Source organism: Branchiostoma belcheri, unplaced genomic scaffold (assembly GCF_001625305.1).
Source record: "Branchiostoma belcheri isolate BF01 breed outbred unplaced genomic scaffold, Haploidv18h27 scaffold187, whole genome shotgun sequence".
Lineage (NCBI taxonomy): Eukaryota > Metazoa > Chordata > Leptocardii > Amphioxiformes > Branchiostomatidae > Branchiostoma > Branchiostoma belcheri.
The window spans coordinates 409,861-435,541 of record NW_017803346.1 but is presented as its reverse complement, the minus strand read 5'-3'; the positions used below and the strand labels follow the sequence as shown (position 1 = coordinate 435,541).

General features: G+C 44.6%; 1 protein-coding gene across 4 annotated transcripts in view; it reads right to left on the bottom strand.

Annotated features, from left to right (window-relative positions):
• LOC109467671 (acid-sensing ion channel 1-like) overlaps positions 1-25,681 on the bottom strand; it is a 208,525-nt gene that overhangs the window by 1,536 nt on the left and 181,308 nt on the right. For 2 of the 4 annotated variants that reach the window (XM_019765717.1, XM_019765716.1), the window contains exons 2-7: positions 6,012-6,162; positions 4,520-4,647; positions 1,940-2,090; positions 1,451-1,507; positions 1,004-1,157; positions 289-380 (exon numbers count right to left, since the gene is read on the bottom strand). In XM_019765717.1, coding sequence (XP_019621276.1) covers positions 289-380; positions 1,004-1,157; positions 1,451-1,507; positions 1,940-2,090; positions 4,520-4,647; positions 6,012-6,162 — 733 coding nt within the window. Of the gene's footprint in view, positions 1-122; positions 215-288; positions 381-1,003; positions 1,158-1,450; positions 1,508-1,939; positions 2,091-4,519; positions 4,648-6,011; positions 6,163-18,273; positions 19,735-25,681 lie in introns of those variants that run through there. The other 2 variants (XM_019765715.1, XM_019765714.1) reach the window with 2 other exon arrangements.

Here is a 25,681-nt window from a genome sequence, read left to right as displayed (position 1 = left end):
CCCCTCCAATCCTACATGGTTTGCTCCGTGTCTACCCAATTCCAGTGGTCAGGCTTGTGGAAGGTTCCATTGCCATGCACCTGCAGGGGGGGATCAGAACAACTCCAATGCACGAGACTCACCCAGCAGGGAGGCTACCTCATAGGCCTTTTGCTGTTCAATAGTTTCATAGTTTAGCGCCTCGAAGAAGATATTCATCACCAGAGTGTTCTTCCTGGGGAGAAGAGACACAAACGACCCACAAGGTTACGCACGACACGACACGAGCTACTCTAACACCCAACCTACCGAGGAGAGAGGCAACCTCATATGCCTTCTGCTGCTCGATCGTTTCGTAGTTGAGCGCTTCGAAGAAGACGTTCAAAACCAGGGTGTTTTTCCTGTGTGTGAAGAAAAGAATACCCTGGGAGGTTTTTTTTCCAATTTCTGTGCTGAGATTCTAGCGGCTATAATAGTCGACATGCAAGCTGCACAGTCTCTGCTCTGGACTGAAAACATCCGATGATGTTGGTTCAAGTCTATGCTGGGTCTCAGCAAAGGGGGGAAACAACATAATATACAGTCACATCATACAGAAATGGCAAGTTCCAGACAAGCAGCAACTAAAACTTCAAACCTCAATCAGTGGGCAAAATATCTACAATCTGTAACAGTTTTTTTATATCCAGAAAATAATTTTATCATGCTGGTACAACATTGGATATTGAGATTCTTTTTACATTATCTGAGTTTAGGTGGCAATGACCATACTCCCCTGTGCACAATTGTACTTTAACCACACTCCCCTATATGTACAAATAACCACACTGCCCTGTTTAGGCTGCTAACACTCCCACTCACCTGAAGTAGTCTTCAGGCTTGCCGTACTTTAATCCCACTCCCCTGTGCACATGTACAAATAACCCCACTACCATGTGCACATTGCACACTCCCACTCACCTGAAGTAGTCTTCAGGCTTGCCTTACTTTAACCCCACTCCCCTGTTAACACTGACCCACTCACCTGAAGTAGTCTTCAGGCTTGCCGTACTTTCTAGCCAGATACTTGACGGCTTGCTCGCTGGGGAACTTGACGTGGGACATAAACAGGTTGTAGCGGGTTGTGTTGCAGGGCGTGTCGCAAACACACTTCTTGTTGTCAGACTTCACCAGAAAATCTACAGGCAAAATGGCTCAAGTTAGTTTCACATCAAATATGTATATCAATCAGGTAAGTTATTCATTTGTTAACTCAGAGGCTACCCAGGATCTAGCAAACTCAGAGGCTAATCAGGATCTAGCAAAACTCAGAGGCTAAATCAGGATCTAGCAAAACTCAGAGGCTAAATCAGGATCTAGCAAAACTCAGAGGCTAGCCCAGGATCTAGCAAACTCAGACGGTAGCCAGGACCTTAGCAAATTCAGAGGCTATCAAGCATCTAGCAAAGTTGAGAGAGCTGCGGGGACTTACCGAGGGCTTGGTCAGCACACTCCACATAAATGTCAGGAGTGCAGATGGGGAAGTTCCCTGGGAAAATCACAGCAGAGTAAAACATGTTAGGCTTCAACAGGTACGTACATAGTACACTGTGTTTCCAGCTTGCTGTTAAATCATTGAAAATGAAAACTATGCCTGCAAAAACATGTTTTTATGAGTGAGTGTGTGAGTGAATGAGTGAGTGAGTGTATGAGTTAGTGTATGAGTTATTGAGTGAGTGAGTGAGTGAATGAATGAAAGAATGAATGAGTGAGTGAGTGAATGGTTACCTGGCATGTGCACCATCTTACAGGCACACTGGCTCACCACAAACTTTGTCTCACAGTGAGAGTGAGTGAATGAGTGAGTGAGTGAGTGAGTAGGTGAATGAGAGAATGAGTGAGTGAGTGATGAGTTAGTGAGTGTGTGTATGAGTGAGTGAGTGAGTGAGTGAGAGAATGAGTGAGTGAATGAGTACTGTACCTGGCATGTGCACCATCTTACAGCCACACTGGCTCACCACAAACTTGGTCTCACAGTCGATTCGACAGGCCGACGTGGTGTACTTGGCAAAGTCAAAGGTCAGGTCGTTTTCGGCCTTACACTGACCCCAAGGAGCAGGCAGGTAGGTGATCTGGAACACAAGGTCGTTCAAGGTCATCCACGGGTCTACTTTCACCTGTCCCTAGCCTTGGTAGTAACCAAGGAGCTTCATGTAACGTCCTTGGTATAAACCATGCATGTCTAGAAAAGGCAGTCGTCCCATTGTCAAACATATCTCGTATGAGAGTGAGAAAAGTTCCAGTCTCTGCTGGATATCTGTATCACAGTTGCACATGGATATCTGTATCACATGGCACACTTGCACATGATGCACATATCCAGCCGATGTTTGGTCAATAAAACATGAGCAAACACATGATGGTTAGAAACGTCATGTGTTTGCTGAGAATAAGGGAAGAATATCAGAGGAAAGCAGTAAAGATAGATAATGTTTGTTACTGGTCAGTTGAGCAAGTTTAGTTACTTAATAAAGGAAGATAATTTGGCTGATAAAGGGAGTCAGTGTGAAATTTGGCTGCTGAAAGGTTCAATGCAATTTCAGGATGGCAACACAAAAATATATGGGTTCAACTTTCTACATGTACTTAAAATGAAGGACCAGAAAATTGAAATCCAGTTTTGCCACCATGAAATTGCATTAGATGCTGTGAAAGTTGATATGCAAGTTGTTTGTACGTGTGAAGAAGTGACTGTTGTGAGGCAGGATGTTAGTAAGTGTGAATGTCTGCCTTCCGGTCAGGATGTGAAAGGAAAGTATGATGGCATGTCCATGTAGTAGGAAAGCGACATGTAGTGTTGACTTTGGGACATGTACTAGAAAAGCTTAAGTGTTGACTTTCAGTTTACTTAGTGTTTTTTTTTCTACTGTGAAATTTGCTTGTGGCTATGTCAAAGCTGGAGTGAGTTTTGACTGTTGATGAAAAAGATGCAGTTTGGGTTACTGCAGAAGAAATGCTCATGTGAAGTTTGGTTGCAGAATTAGAAAGTTTTTCCCGACAAATTTGGAGAGCCAGTGAAAAAAAGGCTCCTGCAGTACCAATATCAAGCGTCAGGGGGACTTTTCATGCTACCTTTCGAAAACTAGCATGTTGGTCTAGCATATCTGGTATCTAGTGTAGCACAAACTAGATTAAGGAAATAAGAGTTTGGGCATGAAATCTGTCATGTCATTTCTCAATAGGACGGTGGAGAGTGTGGCTCCTGCAAATAAAAGTCAGTGTTATGTTAACAGCAATGCGAGGAGGGAGGCAGGAGGAAAGGCAGAATAAGTGAAGAATTAGCAGCAGCAGAACCAGGGTCAGACCAGCTCTAATGTACATACATGTATACGTATGGAGGAAGCATTTCAGTCTTCATGACTTGCATCAGTCAATATTGACCATGGATATAATCTCACCTCATTTCAGGCTTGGCTCAAATTTGGGCTCCTTGACTGTGTAAATGGCTAACAGGTGGTTGGTAGTATATTACTCTTTTCTCATCTGCAGATCAGTTTGCTCTGATGATCTCAATTTCAATTGAAGAATAATGTTGTGATCCAGACAGTTTCATGATACTTGGTCCATCCAAACAACAGCTCCACTTGGTTCCGGCTGATAATATCAAATGCAAATTTTGCTGCAGAATGCTCCGAACACTCATAGGCCAAAGGGAACATTTTAATGACTATGTTCCAACATGTTTTAACCTTTCAACTTGAATACAACTCAACCCCCATGGAAAGTCAACAGTTTGTCCATGATCATGAGTTGTAGCATCCTTGAAGTTTAAAGCTGAAAACTTTAAGAAACAAATTTTTAAAATACAAAGGAATGTGCATTTCTAGACAGCTTTCTGTTGTGTGACTGACTTGGAGCTACTGACCCGGCTTTGCACATGGGAGGGGGAAGCAGCAAAGTTGGTTCAGCTGACAGTAAGAGGTCAGAGTTCAGCTGACAGTAAGAGGTCAGAGTTCAGCTGATAGTGAGGTTAGAGTTCAGCTGATAGTGAGGTCAGAGTTCAGCTGATAGTGGGAGGTTTATAGAGGGCTCTGTCATGTCTCTGTGCACTCAATATCTTACACCGTCAATGATGATACTGCGTGGCAAATATTTTTCTTTTGAGTAACAAATTGGGGACACATGCAGGATAGAACTTTGTCAATATGTCATCAATAAGCTAAAAGGTGTGCCAAATAGTTAATCTGTGAGCTTTTAGCAAGAGGCGTTAAACTTTCCAACATCCAACAGTCAGCCGCAACTGCACTAGGTCATGCTAAACCAGGACTGTCATCGTCAGTTAAGTATCTCATCATCACAAACAAACAAACAAACAAAGCAACCCTGAAACTGTGTCTAGCAGCCTGCAGCTGAACCTTGTCCCGTTGCTATGGTAACATGCTATTTTGAGGAGAAAACCTCCTGCCAAGCAAACTTGGCGCGGCGAAGGTCAAAGTCGTGTCGCTGGTGGAACCAGATTCCGGTCATCCGCAGCCCGAGGAGATTTAGAACGGAACTGTACCCTCTGCTCTTGTGTTGAAACGTAATACTGCATGCCAGGCCCCACGCCAAAGCCCAGTTCATGAATGAAGGGTGGCTCTTCTTGCGTGTGCAGCTGAATCTTGAAGCCCACCTCAAACGTTACTTCATCTGTGGGTGAAAGGCAGTATGGGATTAATACACACGGACACACGGCTAGTACAGAGAAAGGCTGTACCCTCTGTTCTTGGGTCATAAGGAAATACTGGTGCCCTGGCCCCACGCCAAACCCCAATTCATGTATGAAGGGCGGCTCCTCCTGGGTGTGTAACTGCACCTTCAGGCCCACCTCAAAGGTGACCTCATCTGAAAAATACATCGTGTAGAAAAAGCCGTGCAAAACACAAGCAAACAGCAATCTGCTACTTTGCTGGTCTGACTACATCTTTAACTCCCCAACTTACTGGCCCTCAAGGAGCTTAAAGAAAATACAAGGGGAGCTGGCAATTTGTAATTGCTTCATGCAAACACCATCAGCCTCTGATAGTTGCTAAACACTTTAAATAATCCATCAGCCATTTACATAACATGTCAGACTGTGAGGTGATGGTTCCTCTGCAGAATAGTCACATGCTTATAATAACACTAGCAAGTACAAATTCCTGAAAATATGTATTAATAACTTTCTGTGTCCCTAAAATGTTCTATGTCTCTCTCATTATCAAATGACATTTTTTGAGCCCAGATGGGAATGAGATGAGAAACCTGATGGGTTTACATTAAGGCTGAAGCCGAAACACGACTAGTTCTGACCTGATTCTCCCCATGCCAGCATGTAGTTACTGACTGTAGCCATGGTAACATTTTGTAAGTATGTTACTATGGAAAGTTAACATGAGTGAGTATTGAGCATACCTGACTCTCCCCATGCAGGCATGTATAGTCCTCCTGCTGAACGTTTTGTTCTCATACTAAGGCTAGTTCTGTGGGTGTGATGTGTAATTAGTACTAACCTGACTCCCCATGCAGGCATGTAGTCCTCCTGCTGAATGTTTTGTTCTAACTATGGCTACAGTAGCTATGGAAAGTTAAGACTTGTTGTGTGTGTTAAGACTACATACCTGACACTCCCCATGCAGGCATGTAGTCCTCCTGCTGAACGTTTTGTTCTAAGGTTGTAGGTGTAAGCTGTGTAAGCTGTGTAAGCTATTATAAGTACTAACCTGACTCTCCCCATGCAGGCATGTAGTCCTCCTGCTGAATGTTTGTGTATTAGCTATGGGAAGTTAAGACTAGTTGTGTGTGTGTAATGTATAAGATAATTGTACCTGACTCTCCCCATGCAGGCATGTAGTCCTCCTGCTGAACGTTTTTGTTCTAAGGTTGTAGGTGTAAGCTGTGTAAGCTGTGTAAGCTATTATAAGTACTAACCTGACTCTCCCCATGCAGGCATGTAGTCCTCCTGCTGAACGTTTTGTGTATAAGGTTGTAGGTGTAAGCTAGTTGTGTGTGTGTAAGCTATTATAAGTACTAACCTGACTCTCCCCATGCAGGCATGTAGTCCTCCTGCTGAACGTCGAGGAAAAACTCCACCCCGTTGCCGATGCCGCCCTTCAGCGTTTTCAGCACAGGCTGGTTCGGACTCCCGGAGTTGAAGGTATAGCACTTCCCATACCTAGTGAACACCTGCAAAGGTAAACAATAAACAAATAAACAAACATGGCAACAGTAAACAAACATGGCAACACAAACATGGCAACACAAACATGTTCAGATTTGGCATGTCCTCAGTGTGCAGATAGAGGGAAGAATGAAAATGCATCAGAGAAAATTTGCCTGGGTGATCCTCACAGCCACCTGAAAACCACAAAACCACCTGTAAACTTGTACAGGTGCTAACTTAGCTGAGATCCACATCCTTTTGTAGAAAATACAGAAAATTAGAAAAGTTTCCAGCACTTTGTGAATGAATGTTGCCAGTGGATTCAGTACTAATCTTCTACCCTGTTCATCCTATACAACAGCACTGTTGATCACTGGAAAAACAGGTGTCTGGTAGCATTGAGAATTTCACCTGCAGAAAAAACAGTTTGGTTAGAGGGGAAGATCACCTAGTTACCTTAAGAACAGATATTTCCTTAAGAAAAATTCCATTAGTGTAAATTCCACTGGCATTACAGCTTTCACCACCACCTGAAATCCACCTGCAGAAATGAGCTGCCATCTAAAAACCTCCTGCAAAAAGGATCAAGAAATACGTGGAGACATTCCTACCCATACCTGTACCTTTACCTGGTGTGTTGGACTCAGTTTTTACCTGGTGAGTTGGACCCAGCAGAAGCCTCTCAGGAAAGAAGCAAGATCATACTTACTTCCCAACAGCCCAGATCCTTCCTTTGGCAGTCTTGTAGGAGTTTCAGGGTAGGAGGCAGTGAACTAAATACGGTAAGCTTCACCCAGTGTACTGAACCTGTTTGTCTGCTTTTCAAATCAAACCTTAGAAAGGCTTTAGCTGCTGTTCCACGCTCATCTGCCAGGAGGGGCTGCTAAGCCATTCAGAAAAGTCATAATTCCCACAGTACAATGTACATGTACTACATCAAAATCGGAAGACACAACCACACTTCTTTGGAGCAACAAACTGTACATAATAAGTGATGTAGATACGGTGATCTATTAGAAGAAGAATTGAAGATGAGCTATAATTTGTAACATTTTATAGAGCACAACAAAAGTGAGTAGAACTTAGTCTGATACAATCCTTGTTCCCTTCTTCCTAAATCTGTACAGATAAATTTATGTTTCTAAAGAACTTAGACAAACCTTCAATTATGAAGCATATCGGATTCCATGCTTACCTTTTTACCATTATTAAGAAGCAAGAATTCATGTACTTAGTTGTAATTACTTGACAAAGCAAATATTTAACGCTATCTGTAAACGATTCTTCAGCAGTTGTGACCTGTACTGATCCCAGTGGGTAGATGTGTGCAATAAAGGTACATTTATTCCTTCATTCACTAATCTGGTTAATGATGACAGGACATCCAACAGCCATCAATTAGCCACAAAGCTCGTCGGACCAGACATAACAGCACAAAGGGGAGAAGGAGTAAAACTCAGTATTGACTTTAGTCTATTGATCATTACGTTAAGAGCTACTCCAATAGACCTGCATCACGGAAAGGAGGTTTGATGAAACGTCTCCAATCAGACTTTAGCCTGCAATAAACTTCCGTTCCGGCAATTAAACATGAGGAGGACAGACAAGTGAAATGGATAACCAGATCAGCCATGCATACAACAGTATCAGCCATGCATACAACAGTACCAGAGATGCATACAACAGTATCAGCCATGCATACAATGTCACTACATGTTTATTCCTCAACTCAAGGGTTAGGAAAAGGGAAACTTCAAGACTGAAACAACATGTTGTACAAAGCAACGATGAAGCTTTTGTTGACTGGAACAAAAAATGAATATCTACAATTACAGGTCTCTGCATCAACACAGTTCTGTCTTACAATTTGTTATGCCTTCTTACATTGTAGCTAATATAGAGGAAACTTGTTATGTTCAGCAAAACAGGAGCTTGTTTAGTATTTGATATCTTGAAAGTTAAATCTTAGTTTCCAGTTTCTATCTAAATCCAAGTGTAGCATTCAACAACCCCCCAACAGAGCCTTGTGTCTTCAGCATTAAAGACAACAGCAGACCCATGAGCAACCAGTTCTCTGATGTCCCCACTCAGGCCCTCTGTGTTTGTAGAGTTCTCAATAACCCTTGTAGAGCCCCTGCAGTGGATTTATTGCTATCAATTCATTGTGCCCGGAAACAAGAATGCAGTCCTGGCAGCATCCAGCCTAGTTATTGTCTGATCAGATGAACACTCAGTCAGTGCCAGAACTGGGCAAGTCCTGCACAATCCAAAAGCCAACTGAAATGCCTCCACCATTGTACACATTTATAGGAAATTTGGACCATAGCCAAGCTGCCCAGTGACTAATTAAGGATTTGGCTGGATGGGATTTCACATGGAGTATTGGAAACTTCCAGTTGTGACCTCATCACTGTGAAACCCAAAAACTATTATTGAACAATGAGAAGCCTGCACGCCCCAGAGCTCACCAAAACCAAGTGGAACTTGGAGCTTACGTAACAGTCTGTACAAGCCTGCCAGACAGATCTGAGGGCAGTTTCTGTCTCTGAAATCTCCCACTTGGTAGAGTTGTAGAAGCCTGACTGTCCCTCAAATCCCCCATTTGAACCACTTGTGGTCCAGCTACAAGCCAGCCGGACGGTCCCCCAAATCTCCCACCTGAACCAGTTAAAAGCTATGAGTTGACTAAACCACTAGTGGAGCTACAAGCCAGCTCGACTGTCCCCCAAATCTCCCATCTGCTCCAAATTATTGACCGTCTGTCTGGGTTCAAAGCGAGGCACCGGAGCCAATCGAAGGCCAGAATTCCCGAGAAACGGAAATCAAAGACTCCCCGAAGCAGAGCTGCGGCGTCGCGATGAAAGGCCGGCTTCTGCACGGCGGAAAATCGATGGAATTTAATGTCCATCATTCCCATCAGTCACTCTGCCTGGGGCAGACTGCAGCCTTTAATGAGGGGGTAAAATGCAATCCAATCGTCGGCAGTATCGACTGTGCCATAACTTCCACATTTAGTCTGACAAACATATCAACCAAAGAGCCCAAACCATAAACCATAAACCTATCTGTACCAAACACTTGGAGTTAGAAAATCTGCACCTCTTTGGCATCAAATAACACTGCGGCAAAACGGCTCACCCTGACTGTGAACCTCATCCCTGCCAACACTGAACCTCATCCTGCCCTTTCAGCAGTCAATATGCCTCACATTTCGCTCCCCTCTGTCTGCCCAATGTTTAAACACCGCGGCAGCAGCATGAATGATGAAGAGACGTTTTCAGTGGTTTTCCACTGAGCCTGACATCGACCGTGTCGACGTGCTCATCAGGAATCTGCCTGGATGATGTGACGTCTGCAGCGCTCCGCTTCTTCCCCAAGGCTAACGATGCCCCCGGGAATGCTGATGAAGCCGGAATGCTGCCGGAATGCTGGGGAGAATCATCGGGAATTCACTGGACATAAAGCTGGAATATTGGAGTCGAGAATTCACTGGACATGAAGCTGGAATGTTGGAGAGAATCATTGGGAATTCCCTGGACATAAAGCTGCTGAAGGTTTCAAGCCTATTTGAGAATGTTTTAGGGGGAGTCTCAGCTAATGTTGCTCTTCAGCTTTTCTCTCACTTTTTAGCTCTTAGCAACATCTCGGATTCTAACAAATTCTTGGTGAAATGTGTCCAAAGCTCTGCCTGTTGGTCTGGGTGAACCACCATGCTTAATGCACCATTGGGCCCTCCCAGATCTATATTTGAACTGCCTATCAAAAAGCAGCAGTGGTCACTGAACCAATCAGACTTCCCCCAGTGGGAATGTGGAGGCCAGGAAGTTATCACATGGAACAGCACGGATGACTGCTTCACTGATTGGGCCAGAAATTTGTTTCTTAGAGTCTGAAACATTTCACAATTTTCTTTCCTCCTTCAAATCAGGCTACTTCTTACTACAAGTGAAAGCTCAATATAGTAAACCCAGAATTCCACCTAAAAGCAATTTAAAACTTATGACTGCTGCAGATCATCAAAATCATCCTCCATACACCCATTCTAACGTAATAACTTCACATATTAGATACTTAGTAAATTTCCCCGTGTACATTTTGTCTCCACAGCTATTATGCTGGAAATAATGACCAGTTGCATCATCCTGCTTAGACAAAAGAATTATTCACATTTCTGTAATAACGAACACGCAGTACTGGAAAGTGGGCCCTTTTGATTCAGCAGCGTACAAAAAAGTCAAACCCAGTAAACCTAATAATTGCAGACATTATCATTTAATATATGACAACCTTTAGTTTCTACCACAGCACTACCAGCGGACTTGCCCCCTGCTGTAGTGCTTTGCACAATTGTGTGTCGCCCAAGGGCTACGGAAATGTAGATCGGCACCACCCTACGCTCGGCATAAGAGCACGGGAGACCTTCTTCTTAGTTTCCCCAATGTTGTTATTCCGTTTCTATTCTCTGCTGTCACTATCAATTAGCCCTGAGACAAGAATCTGTAATAAGATTTCATTAAAAAGCCCCATGCAGAGCCCCACACAGCTAAGCTGACAGGTTATCCCCCATGCAGAGCCCCACACAGCTAAGCTGACAGGTTATCCCCCATGCAGAGCCCCACACAGCTAAGCTGACAGGTTATCCCCCATGCAGAGCCCCGCTAAGCTGACAGGTTATCCCCCATGCAGAGCCCCTAAGCTGACAGGTTATTTCCTGTCCTTGCAGCTGGGATTATCAACATTAATCTCCTGCAGTTCGGTAATAAATAAGTTCTGATGGGAGTTTGGCAGCTACATGTATACAGTCATGTACAACTTGGCCATGGTGTAAGTATATATATATACAGCAGGCAACAACACTAGGTACAGGTTTGGTGCAGACATGGTGTCTGATGGGAGGTTCCTACACATGTACAACTTGGCCATGGTGTAAGTCAGGTACAAGTTTGGTACAGACGTGGAATTGTGTGGGTGTGAGTGGTGAGGGTTCCTCACCAGTGTGGGTTTAAGGGTATCGATTCTGAAGGACAAACTCATTACTAATGCTGCAGACATAATCCACATCAATAACAGCAGAGTCTGGAAAATTCTGCACACGTCTGTGTGGCAGATAACATCTTTCCCTTTTACTGCAGACACAACACACACCTGTGGGCTACAATATCAGGATAAGCTGCCAAACTGTGGGCCACAACAAGCCACATCATACATGTACAACTCAAACTGTGGGCCACAACAAGCCACATCATACATGTACAACTCAAACTGTGGGCCACAACAAGCCACATCATACATGTACAACTCAAACTCTGGGCCACAACAAGCCACATCATACATGTACAACTCAAACTCTGGGCCACAACACACACCTGTGGGCTACAATATCAGGATAAGCTGCCAAACTGTGGGCCACAACAAGCCACATCTACTCTCACACCCGGCTACAACAAGCACATTTACTCTCACACCTGGCCACAACATACAAGCACAACACACACCTGTGGGCTACAACATTAGCTAACAAACTGTGGGCCACAACAAAGCACATTTACTCTCATACTCTGGGCCACAACATACAAAACTCTCACACTCTGGGCCACAAAATACAACACAACACTCAAACTCTGGACCACAGCAGTAGATTTCAAACATAACTGAAAATGCAGCCTGGATAGATACAGTAACAATTTCATCATATTGCAGCAGTGATTACCAAGCATCTGACTACGCCGCACACAGTATGACTACACCATACAATACTGTACAGTGTAGTGTGAAGACTTTACAAGCAGACTACACTATATACTTCCTACTGTACAGTGTAGTGTGACACCATACAATACTGTACAGCATGGTGTGAGGACTTTACAAGCAGACGATGGGTTTTACAAGCTCATTACAACCATGACTTCAATTAAAGCCTGTCCTTCAGCCAACACTTTAATGGCACCAGTAAAAGTGGCTCCATTTTCCCAACCATTCATCAAAGCTGATCTCTGGCTGCTGGGAAGTTAACTGCTGTCCAAATTAAGGAGGAAGCCAATAGGAACGTGTAATGAGCAGGCAATTACAACTCAGAACGTCAAATCTCTGTCGTAATGGCTTCCCCTAACTACAGCCTGGCCTTTACTGGTCACTGCTGATGGTGATGCACAGATGGTACCTACTCTGGTACCTACTCTGGTACTTACTCTGGTACCTACTCTGGTACCTACTCTGGTACTTACTCAGGTACCTACTCTGGTACACACTCAGGTACACACTCAGGTACCCCACTCAGGTACGCACTCAGGTACACACTCAGGTACACACTCAGGTACACACTCAAGGTACACACTCAGGTACACACTCGGGTACACACACAGGTACACACTCTGGTACACACTCAGGTGGGTACACACTCGACACTCAGGTACACACTCAGGTACACACTCAGGTACACACACAGGTACCCACTCTGGTACCACTCAGGTACACACTCAGGTACACACTCAGGTACACACACAGGTACCCACTCTGGTACCCACTCAGGTACCCACTCAGGTACACACTCAGGTACACACACAGGTACCCACTCAGGCACCCATTCTGTGAACCCACAGTGGTGATAGACCACAGTAGACCTCTGTACTGAGCATGAAATAACCTTCAGCATTGCAAAATCAGACAAAACTGGACCCCATTGTAACGTCATGTCAGGGTAGAGGGAAGGTTTCTGAGCCTACAAGTGAAAGTAGTTGTAAGGGAGGAGTGAAAGTTGCCTACAAGTGAGAGTAGTTGTTAGGGAGGAGTGAAAGTTGCCTACAAGTGAGAGTAGTTGTTAGGGAGGAGTGAAAGTTGCCTACAAGTGAAAGTTGTTAGGGAGGAGCCATTATTTTCCTGTTGTTGCCGGCAGATTCATGAGCCAATTTCCCTGCTAATTAAACTGCAGAACCTCAGGTGGTGCCGGCTTCACCCCAGGCAGAACGGCCGCTACAAATCTGAACACTTTCACTTCTCAGGGCAGAACTTTCACTTTGCTGAGAGACCCCAGCCGTGCATATCAGTTTGTGAAAGTGACATGATGACTGTACGCCTAATGGAAACAGCGGTGAGAGACCACAGACTGTACGCCTAATGGAAACAGCGGTGAGAGACCACAGACTGTACGCCTAATGGAAACAGCGGTGAGAGACCACAGACTGTACGCCTAATGGAAACAGCGGTGAGAGACCACAGACTGTACGCCTAATGGAAACAGCGGTGAGAGACCCCAGAAACACAATACAAAGCAGCCCAGAGAGGCAACATGAAGAAGCACATTCAGCCTAATGGCTTCTTGATAAGAGAAAAGTTGATGGAAATTCACAAAGGGGAGTAACCCGAGATGTTGGCGCTGGTCTCCGGGGGCGACGGCGGAATGTGCGGAGCATGATAAACCCTGGCGAGGCCGTTAATGGCTGACGGAGCAGGATTTAATGCCGCTGCTTTACGGGATTGTTTACCCCAGGGTCAGGCAGGGAAAGCACAAGTGTTTGACTAATATCCACCGTGGAGACAAACCATTTACGCAGATCCACTCGGCTTTAGCGGACTTTGCAGTAAAATGCAGCACAAGGAAGGAAGTATCTGGTTCAGGAGGCCTGATACTGATGCAAACCCACAGTGGAGGGGAACCACGGAACAGCCACAAACAACCCCTTTCACAAATAACACCAAATGAAAAGTATCCCCATCACTGTAACTCCATCTGACACAGACCCCAAATTTAGCATTACTGACTCTCCCCCCATCACTGTAACTCCATATAACACAGACCCCCCTCAGGATTACTGACCCCCCCCATCACTGTAACTCCATATACATGTAACACAGACCCCCTTCAGCATTAGTGACTCTCCCCCCATCACTGTAACTCCATGTAACCCAGACCCCCCCCTCAGCATTACTGATCCCTCCCAATCACTATAACTACATGTACTTACATGTAGAACATGGACCCCCTCAGCATTACTGACTCTCCCCTCCCCATCACTATAACTCCATGTAACCCAGACCCTCTCCTCAGCATTACTGATCCCTCCCCAGTGAAAGTGACAGGCATGTTCACCTTCTACAGGATTCCGAAGGGAACCTGGTCCGACGCCCTTGGAATATGGAATGCTGCATTAGTGGGGAATGCACCCGGAATTTTAAACTGCTTCCACGTCCCGGAATGGGGGTCCGAAGGGTGCTGCGTTTGGCATAAGGAATCCTGGTGAATTCCATGTGCCTCATGCAAACTTCCCAAAACCTCCGGAATCCTGCCAACTTCCAGCCTCACAGTAACCTCAACCTCAAACCTCCGGAATTTTAGCCAGGAGGCATACGGAATTTAGAATTTATATCTTTCACATTTCATGAACTGGAATGCTACCAGCAATACCTGCAATCCCAATTGCATAGATTATGGAATATCGAAAAGGGAATTTTCCTCCTAAACTCACATAAAGCTGTAACCCGAGAACAGTCCATAATGTTAGTTGAGCCAACGGAATTCTGCCGAAAACTAACCTGCTTCCCGTGGCTTATTAAAAATGTATCAGTTGTACACTCAGTGTCTGTGATAGAAGTATCATGTTAGAATGTGCTACATGTATATATAGTGTCTGATAGAAGTATGTTAGAATGTGCTACATGTATATATAGTGTCTGACAGAAGTATGTTACAATGTGCTACATGTATATATAGTGTCTGATAGAAGTATGTTAGAATGTGCTACATGTATATATACTTAGTGTCTATGATAGAAGTATGTTACAATGTGCTACATGTATATATAGTGTCTGATAGAAGTATGTTAGAATGTGCTACATGTATATATAGTGTCTGATAGAAGTATGTTAGAATGTGCTACATTGTATATATAGTGTCTGACAGAAGTATGTTAGAATGTGCTACATGTATATATAGTGTCTGATAGAATTATGTTAGAATGTGCTACATGTATATATAGTGTCTGATAGAAGTATGTTAGAATGTGCTACATGTATAATAGTGTCTGATAGAAGTATGTTACAATGTGCTACATGTATATATAGTGTCTGTGACAGAAGTATGTTAGAATATGCTACATGTATATATAGTGTCTGTGACAGAAGTATGTTAGAATGTGCTACATGTATATATAGTGTCTGACAGAAGTATGTTAGAATGTGCTACATGTATATATAGTGTCTGGGATAGAAGTATGTTAGAATATGCTACATGTATATATAGTGTATGTGACAGAAGTATGTTAGAATGTGCTACATGTATATATAGTGTCTGGGATAGAAGTATGTTACAATGTGCTACATGTATATAATATTAGTGTCTATAATAGAAGTATGTTAGAATATGCTACATGTATATATAGTGTCTATAATAGAAGTATGTTAGCCTATTAATTAACAGAACTGTTGTCTACTCCAGTCCATCAGACTTGACAATCAGACTGTAGAATCTGGCACAAGATCAGATAAATGGTACTTGTTGTGCTTCAGCAGCCTAGTTTATGTTTGCGTTAAATTAATTTGTATTTGATCAAAATCATCAATTCAATAACTAAAGGCATTCAGGCAACATTTTACTATATGTAACCCTTGAAACCTGACACCCTGCAGCCATGAAACCTGACACCCTGCAGCTCTGAAACCCGACACCCTCCCCTTGCTGCAGACGCCGCAGGCTTTTCTTCTGTCTGCGTCGCAGCAGGGCAGACATTATTACCTTCGCACAGACATGATGAGGTGTTTAAAATTCCCCCTTATTACCCTCACACAGATGTCAAAGTTTCCCATTATGAGGTGTTTAAAATTCCCCCTTATTACCCTCGCACAGACGTCAAAGTTTCCCATGATGAGGTGTTTAAAATTCCCCCTTATTACCCTCGCACAGACGTCAAAGTTTCCCATGATGAGGTGTTTAAAATTCCCCCTTATTACCCTTGCACAGACGTCAAAGTTTCCCATGATGAGGTGTTTAAAATTCCCCCTTATTACCCTCGCACAGACGTCAAAGTTTCCCATGATGAGGTGTTTAGAATTCCCCCTTATTACCCTCACACAGACGTCAAAGTTTGGTTTAAAATCATCATGATCAGGTGTTTAAAATTCCCCCTTATTACCCTCGCAGAGACGTCAAAGTTTCCCATGATGAGGTGTTTAAAATTCCCCCTTATTACCCTCACACAGACGTCATGATGAGGTGTTTGAAATTCCCTCTTCTCTCTCTCTCTGCTTTGAACTGCTAATCATCAGCCACAGACGCTAAACTACAGGGCCTCTTTATTACAAGGTTTAACTATGCCTGCAGCTACAAAAACGTAGCTGGCACAAGTGTTTATGTAGTATATATTATAAACCCACCGCTATACTCATCATTAAGTTTTGAGATGTGTTTCTAGAATATAACACATGCAATGCTACTAGCTCTTATACAATATTCTGCCAACACCATTTAACAACTAGCCTGATTTGTTTAGTCTGCAAAGCTGCAGGTTGGTTCATTTTTCTGCAATGTTGAAAATGTCTCTGCAAAATGCAGACTAAAGCTATATATATACACTGCATGGGATATGTACAATGTAACGTTACAAAAGTCATGTAACGCAACACTGCCATAGTTGTAACAATACCTGCAGCTTGCTACAATGTAGCCATGTCAAGAGTTCACGGACCATTAACCTGACACTATACCGCTACATCTGATCTGCCCAATCCATGCCGCACAGGACAGCTCCAGGCAGCAATTTTGGAGAGTCTGTCGAGGTGACAGACCGATACAAAATCAGGCTGAATTGCCTCCCAGTCTAGCCTGCAAACGGCCTGGCAGCTTTAATATATCTGCCCATCAAACACATAATGGAGCGGCACCCAAACGTTGCATCAATTTCTCGCTCTTTGCAACTAGATGTCCATCATCTGGCACTTACCGTAACAAAAATTGCAGGACTGTTAAAATAAAGTCTGGTCCTAGATATTGGGACAGAATAACGCTTATAAACAGAAATGATGGGGACATTGAATCTTTCTTGTTAGATTTTCTAGGACAGATTCCTGGAACATTTTCCTTTAGTTTCTGGAAATTGGGCCAGAATAACGCAGACAGAAATGGTGGGGACAATGCAACTTTCTTGTTAGATTTTCCAGGATGGATTCCGGTAACATTTTCCTGTAACATTTTCCTAGAATTATAAATGCAGACAGAAATGGTGGGACAATGAATCTCTGCTGTAAGATTTTCCAGGATGGATTCCGGTAACATTTTCCTTTAACATTTTCCTAGAATTATAAATGCAGACAGAAATGGTGGGACAATGAATCTTTGCTGTCTAAGATTTTCCAGGACAGATACCGTAACATTTTGCTGTTAGATTTTCCAGGACGGATTCCTGTAACATTTTGCTGTTAGATTTTCCAGGATGGATTCCTGTAACATTTTGCTGTTAGATTTTCCAGGATGGATTCCGGGAACATTTTGCTGTTAGATTTTCCAGGACGGATTCCTGTAACATTTTGCTGTTAGATTTTCCAGGACGGATTCCTGTAACATTTTGCTGTTAGATTTTCCAGGATGGATTCCTGTAACATTTTGCTGTTAGATTTTCCAGGATGGATTCCTGTAACATTTTGCGGGAATAATTCATGAGAACCTGATCCAGGAAGGTTGATGGATGGACAGCAGCCGCGGATAAGGAACACCTGCACAGGGGTCAGCGCAAAACCTGCTTATCTGTCCCAAAGGAAATCTGTTTGTTTCATACAGAAGTGGGTGTTTGTAGATGGGCCCTGGTGTAAAGACTGGCCGACGGGCAGTTTTCATTTGGAAAGTTTGCTGCTTAAAAGACCTGGATGTACATTTGTCACCAGACATGTGATTTTGAAATTAACAATGAACGTAGTTCAACATTGTCCCAAGGTTTAGGGTTACCCAAGTCTAAGACTTACCAAAGGACATTCAAAAGTTAAAGACATTTCACAAGACACACACAAGACAGGTAAGAAAGGAGACTTACAGGTGTGAAGTATTACCGCATCACAAGACACACACAAGACAGGTAAGAAAGGAGACTTACAGGTGTGAAGTATTACCGCATCACAAGACACAAAGAAGACAGGTAAGGAAGGAGACTTACAGGTGTGAAGTATTCCGGCCCACAGGTGAAATTTTTCCACTTACAGTCTAAGAGAAACGACTCTATCTGATGCCCGGTTCTGTTGGCAAACTCCATAATGCTGAAGGGCGAGGGTTTAAAAGAATCGAAGTTTGCCTTGTTTTTTAACGCTTCCATGTCTCCCGGGGTTGCATATTCAGAGCAGCGAAGGTTATTATTTTCATCTAAAATATTGAGGCCTTTCCCCATGTGCCAGAGATCGTTCTGCGTGAACTGTTTCCAGCGGAACATGTTCATGTTACAGATGGTGATGGCTGGGAAGTCGAGCCGCTCGGCCAGCACCATGTCCAGTTTGGTGATGTGCGGGTACTGGAAGTAGAACTTGACTCGGTCGGAGCACTGATACAGCAGCACAGACAGGCTCCCGATGAAGGCCAGCGCCCAGGCCACCTGCCTGATGCTGAGGGGAGCGTCCGGGAAGATGTGCGGCAGGCCGTGCAGCGTGGAGCCCGCCGCAAAGTCCGAGATGGTCTGCGCCTGTTTGCGGTAGTACGTCTGCTCGCCGGCGTCTGTTCCATCCCCGAGCTCCGAGCCTGCGTCGCGAGGTTCCGATCCCGCCGTGCTCGACCCGCAGCAGCATTGTCCGCAGTCGCAGCACGGACAGCAGTCCAGCTCCACCGAACACGTCAGCTTCACGTGCATGGTTTCAGGTTTTACTGTTTCACGGGCGTGGTTCTACAGATCACGTTTCACGTGCGTGCTTCGACAGAACGTTTTACAGGTGTGGTTCCATGGAACACGTTTCACCTGCGTGGTTCCACCAAACACGTCAGTTTCACATGCATGGTTTAGCCGTTTCACGTGCGTGGATTATAAGCGGAACAAGTTTCACCTGTGTGCTTCAACAGTTCACGTTTCATGTGTGGACTTCAACATAACACATTTCATGTGCGTGGTTCCAGAGAACACTTCAGTTTCACATGCATGGTTCCAAACAACAGGTGATTTTCATGTGCATGGATCTGAGGAACATGTAAGTGTGTGGTTCCACAGATCAGATAATTTTCACATGCATGGTTCCACAGATCAGATGAAATTCACATGCATGGTTCCAGAGTTTCACGTGCGTGGTTCCAAGGTTTCATGTGCATGGGTACTGGCCAGCGGGGTCCTTTCTCCTCCGAATAAGCAACCAAGATTCGGGCGGTGACAGCAAAGGTCGCGTTTCTGCATAGAGGTCAGTCCAGTTTCCGTACGACTTTCGGCACAAAGTATCGAAAAGGAGGCACCTCGGTGCACAAACAACACGTAATATTTACAGCAACAACAACCCTTATATGGGTGAAAACTTGCCTTGCAGCAGCCCTTGTGATTTATATTGCAGCCTCCGTCTCACATAGCAGAAAACGGACGACAGGAGCCAAAGTCACGACTATTTACACGCTCCCGAGACTCACAGAAAAACACTCCGTCCGCGAGCGGCACAATTCTGCCCGGAAAATTCCCGATCAGCAGAGGAATATTTTCAGCAGGAATCCAGCGGCTTTCCCGGCTTTACAGCGGCGAGCTTCAATCAATAAAAATGCAGGACAGTAAAAATTCCAGGCTGCTCCTGGCGAGGGTTATTCCGGCTGGTGAATTCCGGGTGTTATTCCGGGTGGTGTGTTCCTGAGGACAGTGCCGTGGGTGCTGCTGGGGGTGGGCTGGATGTTGCCGGATGTTGTTTGGAGTCAGGATCAGCCAAACCTTCCCCACCTCAGCCCCACACAGCTCAGCAGAGTTCCCAGTTCCCCAGGCTGGTTAGAGTCGTTCCCGGAGCAGCCTGTATTTCAGCTGGGCCTCTCACACACACACGCACACCGAGCCGCAGTCACGTCTGGTCCTCCACCGAACACTGCGGAGCGAGCAGCAGCCACACCGTCTATCCATCAGCCTCTGACAGGATTTGCATAGCGTCTGCGTGCCGCACATATGTAATGGGCTCACCTGCCGCGCGCTGCATCCATATGTATCCCCCGCTCCCCACCGGTCCCACCGGGTAATTACCGAGCACCGTTTGATGGAACACAATATCGGCCGGGACTGGATAGCCGATCCCCCGGGACAACCAGTCAGAATTCAACACACAAATTTCCTGTGGACTGCCACTGATTCCACTTGGCACAATATTCACACATATCCTGCAGGGTATCCAGTCCGGTTTATATTCCCACCTACGTGTATCATACGTGCATCTCCCACACGGCTGCCCTGCATGCGCAAAAATGGCACCGTGACAAATTCACACAGAACCATGCAGGCAGGGATATCTACATTGTACACCACTGTGAGTTATTCCAAATACATGTCTCCATCCTGAGCACTAATGACTTCTGCTGACGCGGCACAAATGCGAATATGTGACAAATTTCCACACAAAAACCACTGAGACGGAACCGACTTAAATGCGGATTATGGAAATTGATCAACCCAGAATTGAGTCTATTTGCTCCATAATTGAGGCAGAAAACAAATCCAGATGATGATTATGTAGGGCGGAATTCGGGTTGCGGGAGATGCATTATTCAGGGCAGGTTTCCGAGGGAAAAGCGGGAAACGTTCCGATCACATGACGTTCCGAAGGAAACTGTCAAGTGGCGAGTCCTCAGAACCAGTTACGGTAATTACTCCCGCTGTAAACATGATCACAGCATGCAATATTAACGCCTTAGACACCAAACTCACGAGGACCTTTCAGTACAGAAACATGCAATATTAACGGCTTAGACACCAAACCTTTCATGGGGACTTTTCATGGGGGGACCTTTCGTGGGGGGAGCTTTCAGTGCTAGAAACATTGTAAACATGATCACAGCATGCAATATTAACTTACCAAACTGGGGACCTTACAGGGATACATGTACTACAAACATTGGGGGGGGGGCTTTCAGTACTCCCGCTGTAAACATGATCACAGCATGCAATATTAACGGCTTAGTCACCAAACCTTTCTTAGGGGGACCTTTCAGTACAGAAACATTGGGGGACCTTCCAGGGATACATGTAAACATTGGAGTAATAAATAATTACTCCTGCTGTAAACATGATCACAGCATGCAATATTAACTACCAAAAACTGGGGACCTTACGCAGGGATACATGTAGAAACATTGGGGGACATTCCAGGGATAGAAACATTGTAAACATGATCACAGCATGCAATATATATAATGGCTTAGACACCAAACCTTTCATGGGGACTTTTCATGGGGGGACCTTTCAGTACTGAGCGATAGAAACATGATCACAGCATGCAATATATATAATGGCTTAGACACCAAACTCATGGGGATCTTTCATGGGGGGACCTTTCAGTACCAGTGATAGAATCACTGGGGGGCCTTTCAGCGATAGAAACATTTGAGGACCACAATTATGTAGCTTCTAACCTTTTTCTAAACTTCAAACTGAATATCCAAGACCATGGAGATTACGGGAGAGGCTTGAGGACCAAAGGTAACATGAGGGATCATCGTCACATTAGCATTTGTATTGATCAGCGTTGGCAGCAGGGCAGCAAAGATGGAGACAAGCCATGTACAAATTACTCCTGGGACAGACTCAGAATATGATCACTTTGTGACAGCATTAAACAAACATAAAAGCAATTATAGCAACACTCGGGCTGCCGGTGTAGCGAAGCGTGTTACACAAAATCGCTACATTGCTGGCAAGGCTGCGGGTGTAGCTGTTGTATCAGACAAACTCGCCACATTGCTGGGAAGTGAGAATCTAACCCTGGAGGCAAAGCATGAGGTGCAAATTTGGATTTGTCACTTCAAGGATTGCTACATGTAAAATGCATAGTAACAAGTAATACCAGTAACGTCAGTAACATCATAAATAACATTTCCGATGCAGGATTATGAAACAAAATTCCCAGGTTGAAACAAAAGGCGTTTTTCCGGGATTATGAAACAAAATTCCCAGGTTGAAACAAAAGGCGTTTTTCCGATCCTGGCCCGTGTCGGCATCTGGCTGACATAATCCGCTGCCGTGGCGATGGTTTCCATGGAGACGCGATGATGGATGGAAGAGTTCATTCTGGCGTCCCGGGGGAGGGCGCAGTTTGGGCTGCATATTAGCCGGCTTTGTCGTGTTATTTGAGACATCCAGGGTTGAACGCTCACCGATGAGGCAATAATTATGCCGCGGCGCCACAGATATCTGGGACTCATTAACAGCCACACCGCAGGCCGCAGCTTGGCGGCATGGGCGTACAGTCATCATGTAATTATTTACTACATGTGGGTTTACAGTCAGGTTTTCATGTGGGAATTATTTACTGCAAAGGTTTACATAATTACTGAGGACGGGTTCATTTTACTGTCAGGTTTTCATGTGGGAATTACTGGGGACGGGTTGATTATGATGGTTAAAGATGTCACAGAGGAGGCTGAATTATATGTTCATGGAGCTGTTTCTGATTCAAATACTAGTAAACATACACAAGGCTGCCTTCATGTGTTCATGTAGCTGTTTCTTTCCAACAAACCTAAACCACAAGTACATGTAGCTGGCCTTGGTGCTGAACTAACAAAACTGTCCCTGTCCTTGGTGCTGAACTTCTAATCTTCTACATTTTGAAAATATCTAATGGAAACTGATCAGTATTGAACACAATATACTATATGCCACCTCTCCAATGGGATCAGCGTTGTACACACTTGTACAATGTACATGTACACTAGTACAGTGCCCTGCCTCCCTAATGTGATCAGTGCACAGTAATTGTTGTATAGCCTGTATAGCCTGTATAGCCTGTATAGCCCTGCCTTTCCAATGTTCTGCTGCAGTAACTGTTATGGAATCATCACCAGAACAGAAGCAATCGCCTGCAATCTCCCAGGAACCCAGTTCCATTTTCATTTCTCCAATGAGTGTTGTATATGTTACATGTACATGTACTTAAGCCCTGCCTCTCCAATGTGCTCATCATCAGTGTTGCATAAAACTTGTACGTGTGCATGTTAACGCCCCGCCTCTCTAATGTTCCATTGCTGCAGTTATGAAAGCATCTCCAGAACAGAAGCAATCGCCTGCTGAGTCTCCCAGGAACCAGTTCCATTTCAGTTGTTCCTACTGTACAGGCTTGTTTCCCCGATCAGTATTATCATCATGTACAGCCCCACCTTCCCGATGTTCTGCTGCAGTAACTGTTATGAAAGCATCATTAGAACAGAAGCAATCGTCCACCGAGTCGCCAAAATCACCGGCCGAGTCTCCCAGGAACCAGTTCCATTTCAGTTGTTCCTACTGTTTAGCCCTACTGTCCGATCAGTATTATAATATGTACATGCACAGCGTCTAGCCCCACCTTCCCGATGTTCTGCTGCAGTAACTGTTATGAAAGCATCATTAGAACCGAAGCAATCGTCCGCAGTCTCCAAAATCACCGGCCGAGTCTCCCAGGAACCATTTCAGTTGTTCCTACTGTTTAGCCCTACTGTCCGATCAGTATTATAATATGTACATGCACAGCGTCTAGCCCCACCTTCCCAATGTTCTGCTGCAGTAACTGTTATGAAAGCATCATTAGAACCGAAGCAATTGTCCGCAGTCTCCAAAATCACCGGCCGAGTCTCCCAGGAACCAGTTCCATTTCAGTTGTTGATTTGCCTGAGTAACTTGATATTATGTAGGGCCGTTCCATTCCCCTGAGAGGGGTGTGGATCGATCAAACCCTGCATGTCAGGCCAGACTGGACAACTATTATGTCTGGGGCGGTCCATCGGACAAACTGCCCTGCAGCACAGCACACAAAAGCAACACGAGTCAGACCCACAAGTCAGACTGATGCATATATGCAGGATTTGCCGCCTGCTGCAAAACCAGGGAGAATCGCAGACATCATAACTCCCCTCGGTTACAGATTATTCAGTCATAACAATCAATAATGGAGTCAATATGAGATGATAACACGAAGTCAATATGAGATGATAAGCGCTGGGCTGGAATTGTGTCATGTTAGCAGACTGAGTAACATATATGCAAAGTAAGTATTACCCAGCGACTGGATAACTTGTGTCAGCAGCAGACATCTATAACATCACCACAGTGACTACAGTCTCCCATAAGTGACTCCCATAAGTAACATCACCACTCTAGTCTGCCATCAGTGACTCACTATGATGGAAGTGTCTCATTCCCATTCCCAGTGGCTGCTCATGGAAGATAGTGGATGTCGTCTGAAACGTCTAACTCAAGAGAAATTTATGCAGATTGCTCGCCTTTGCTATTACGTAATATTCTAACCTGTTTGATGTCTAACCAACATCGATGAGCAACATACATTTTACCCAGTCACAGCTTTAGCTAAAGCTGAATGATGCCGTTTGCACACTATAATGCTACCAAAATAAGAGAACCAATCAAAATACCACAGAGAGGCCCATTATTGTAATTTGTACTAAGGCTCGGTTTGCCCCACTCGAGGACAAATCTGAGGCTCATCCTGCCAAACAGACCGGACAGAAACACAAAGGACATGCTAGGATCCCACATTATTATATAACGTTACATACAGAAACACTGTGAGAGAGGCCCATGACTGTAGCCTCCCCAGTTTGCCCCTACTCGAGGACAAATCTCAGGCTCATCCTGCCAAACAGACCGGACAATTTCTCCTGAAATATTCAGCCACACGTTTCGCAGTTCTGGGGTGGGAGGGGGGCAGCCGGGCGCTAATTAGCCCTTAACGAGGCTTTGCTAACGAGGTAGGGCTTCATTAATTCCCCATCTGACCAACTTGTTTATCAACAGCAATTACAGCATCTATCCTGCAGCAACGGCCACAGGGGTGTTTGCTTGTTTGTTTGTTTGTTTCTTAGGCAGGAAATTTTGAAAGTTTGTTTTTTATATTTATCTATTAATTCCTATAGTCAGGAGATGTTCTTGTGACTTTGACGTGGAAAAACACTCCGTCTGCGAAACCTGAAACTGTTCTCCCCCGGCCCCCCACCCATCAACCTCATAGTCACAGCAGTGAGTGCTGCTGAACAATAAACACAAAACCTAAAAACTGTCCTCCCAAGCCCTGAGCCTATATGTTAGTATGAAACAGTACATGTACATGTATAACATGTATGGAACCAGAAACTGCTCTCCCCCGGCCCCCCACCCATCACAGCCACCTCATAGTCACTGCAACAACAAACACAAAACCTACAAACTGTCCTCCCCGTCCCAGCCTATATGTTAGTATGTAGGGTGTAGTGTTGTGTAGTGAAACCTACAAACTGTTCTCCCCTGGCCCCCCACCCATCACAGCCACCTCATAGTCACTGCAACAATAAATACAAAACCTGAAACCTCCCCAGCACCACCTGTAATGTACAGTACTGTTGTATAACTGAGTATGTAGTGAAACCTACAAACTGTTCTCCCCCGG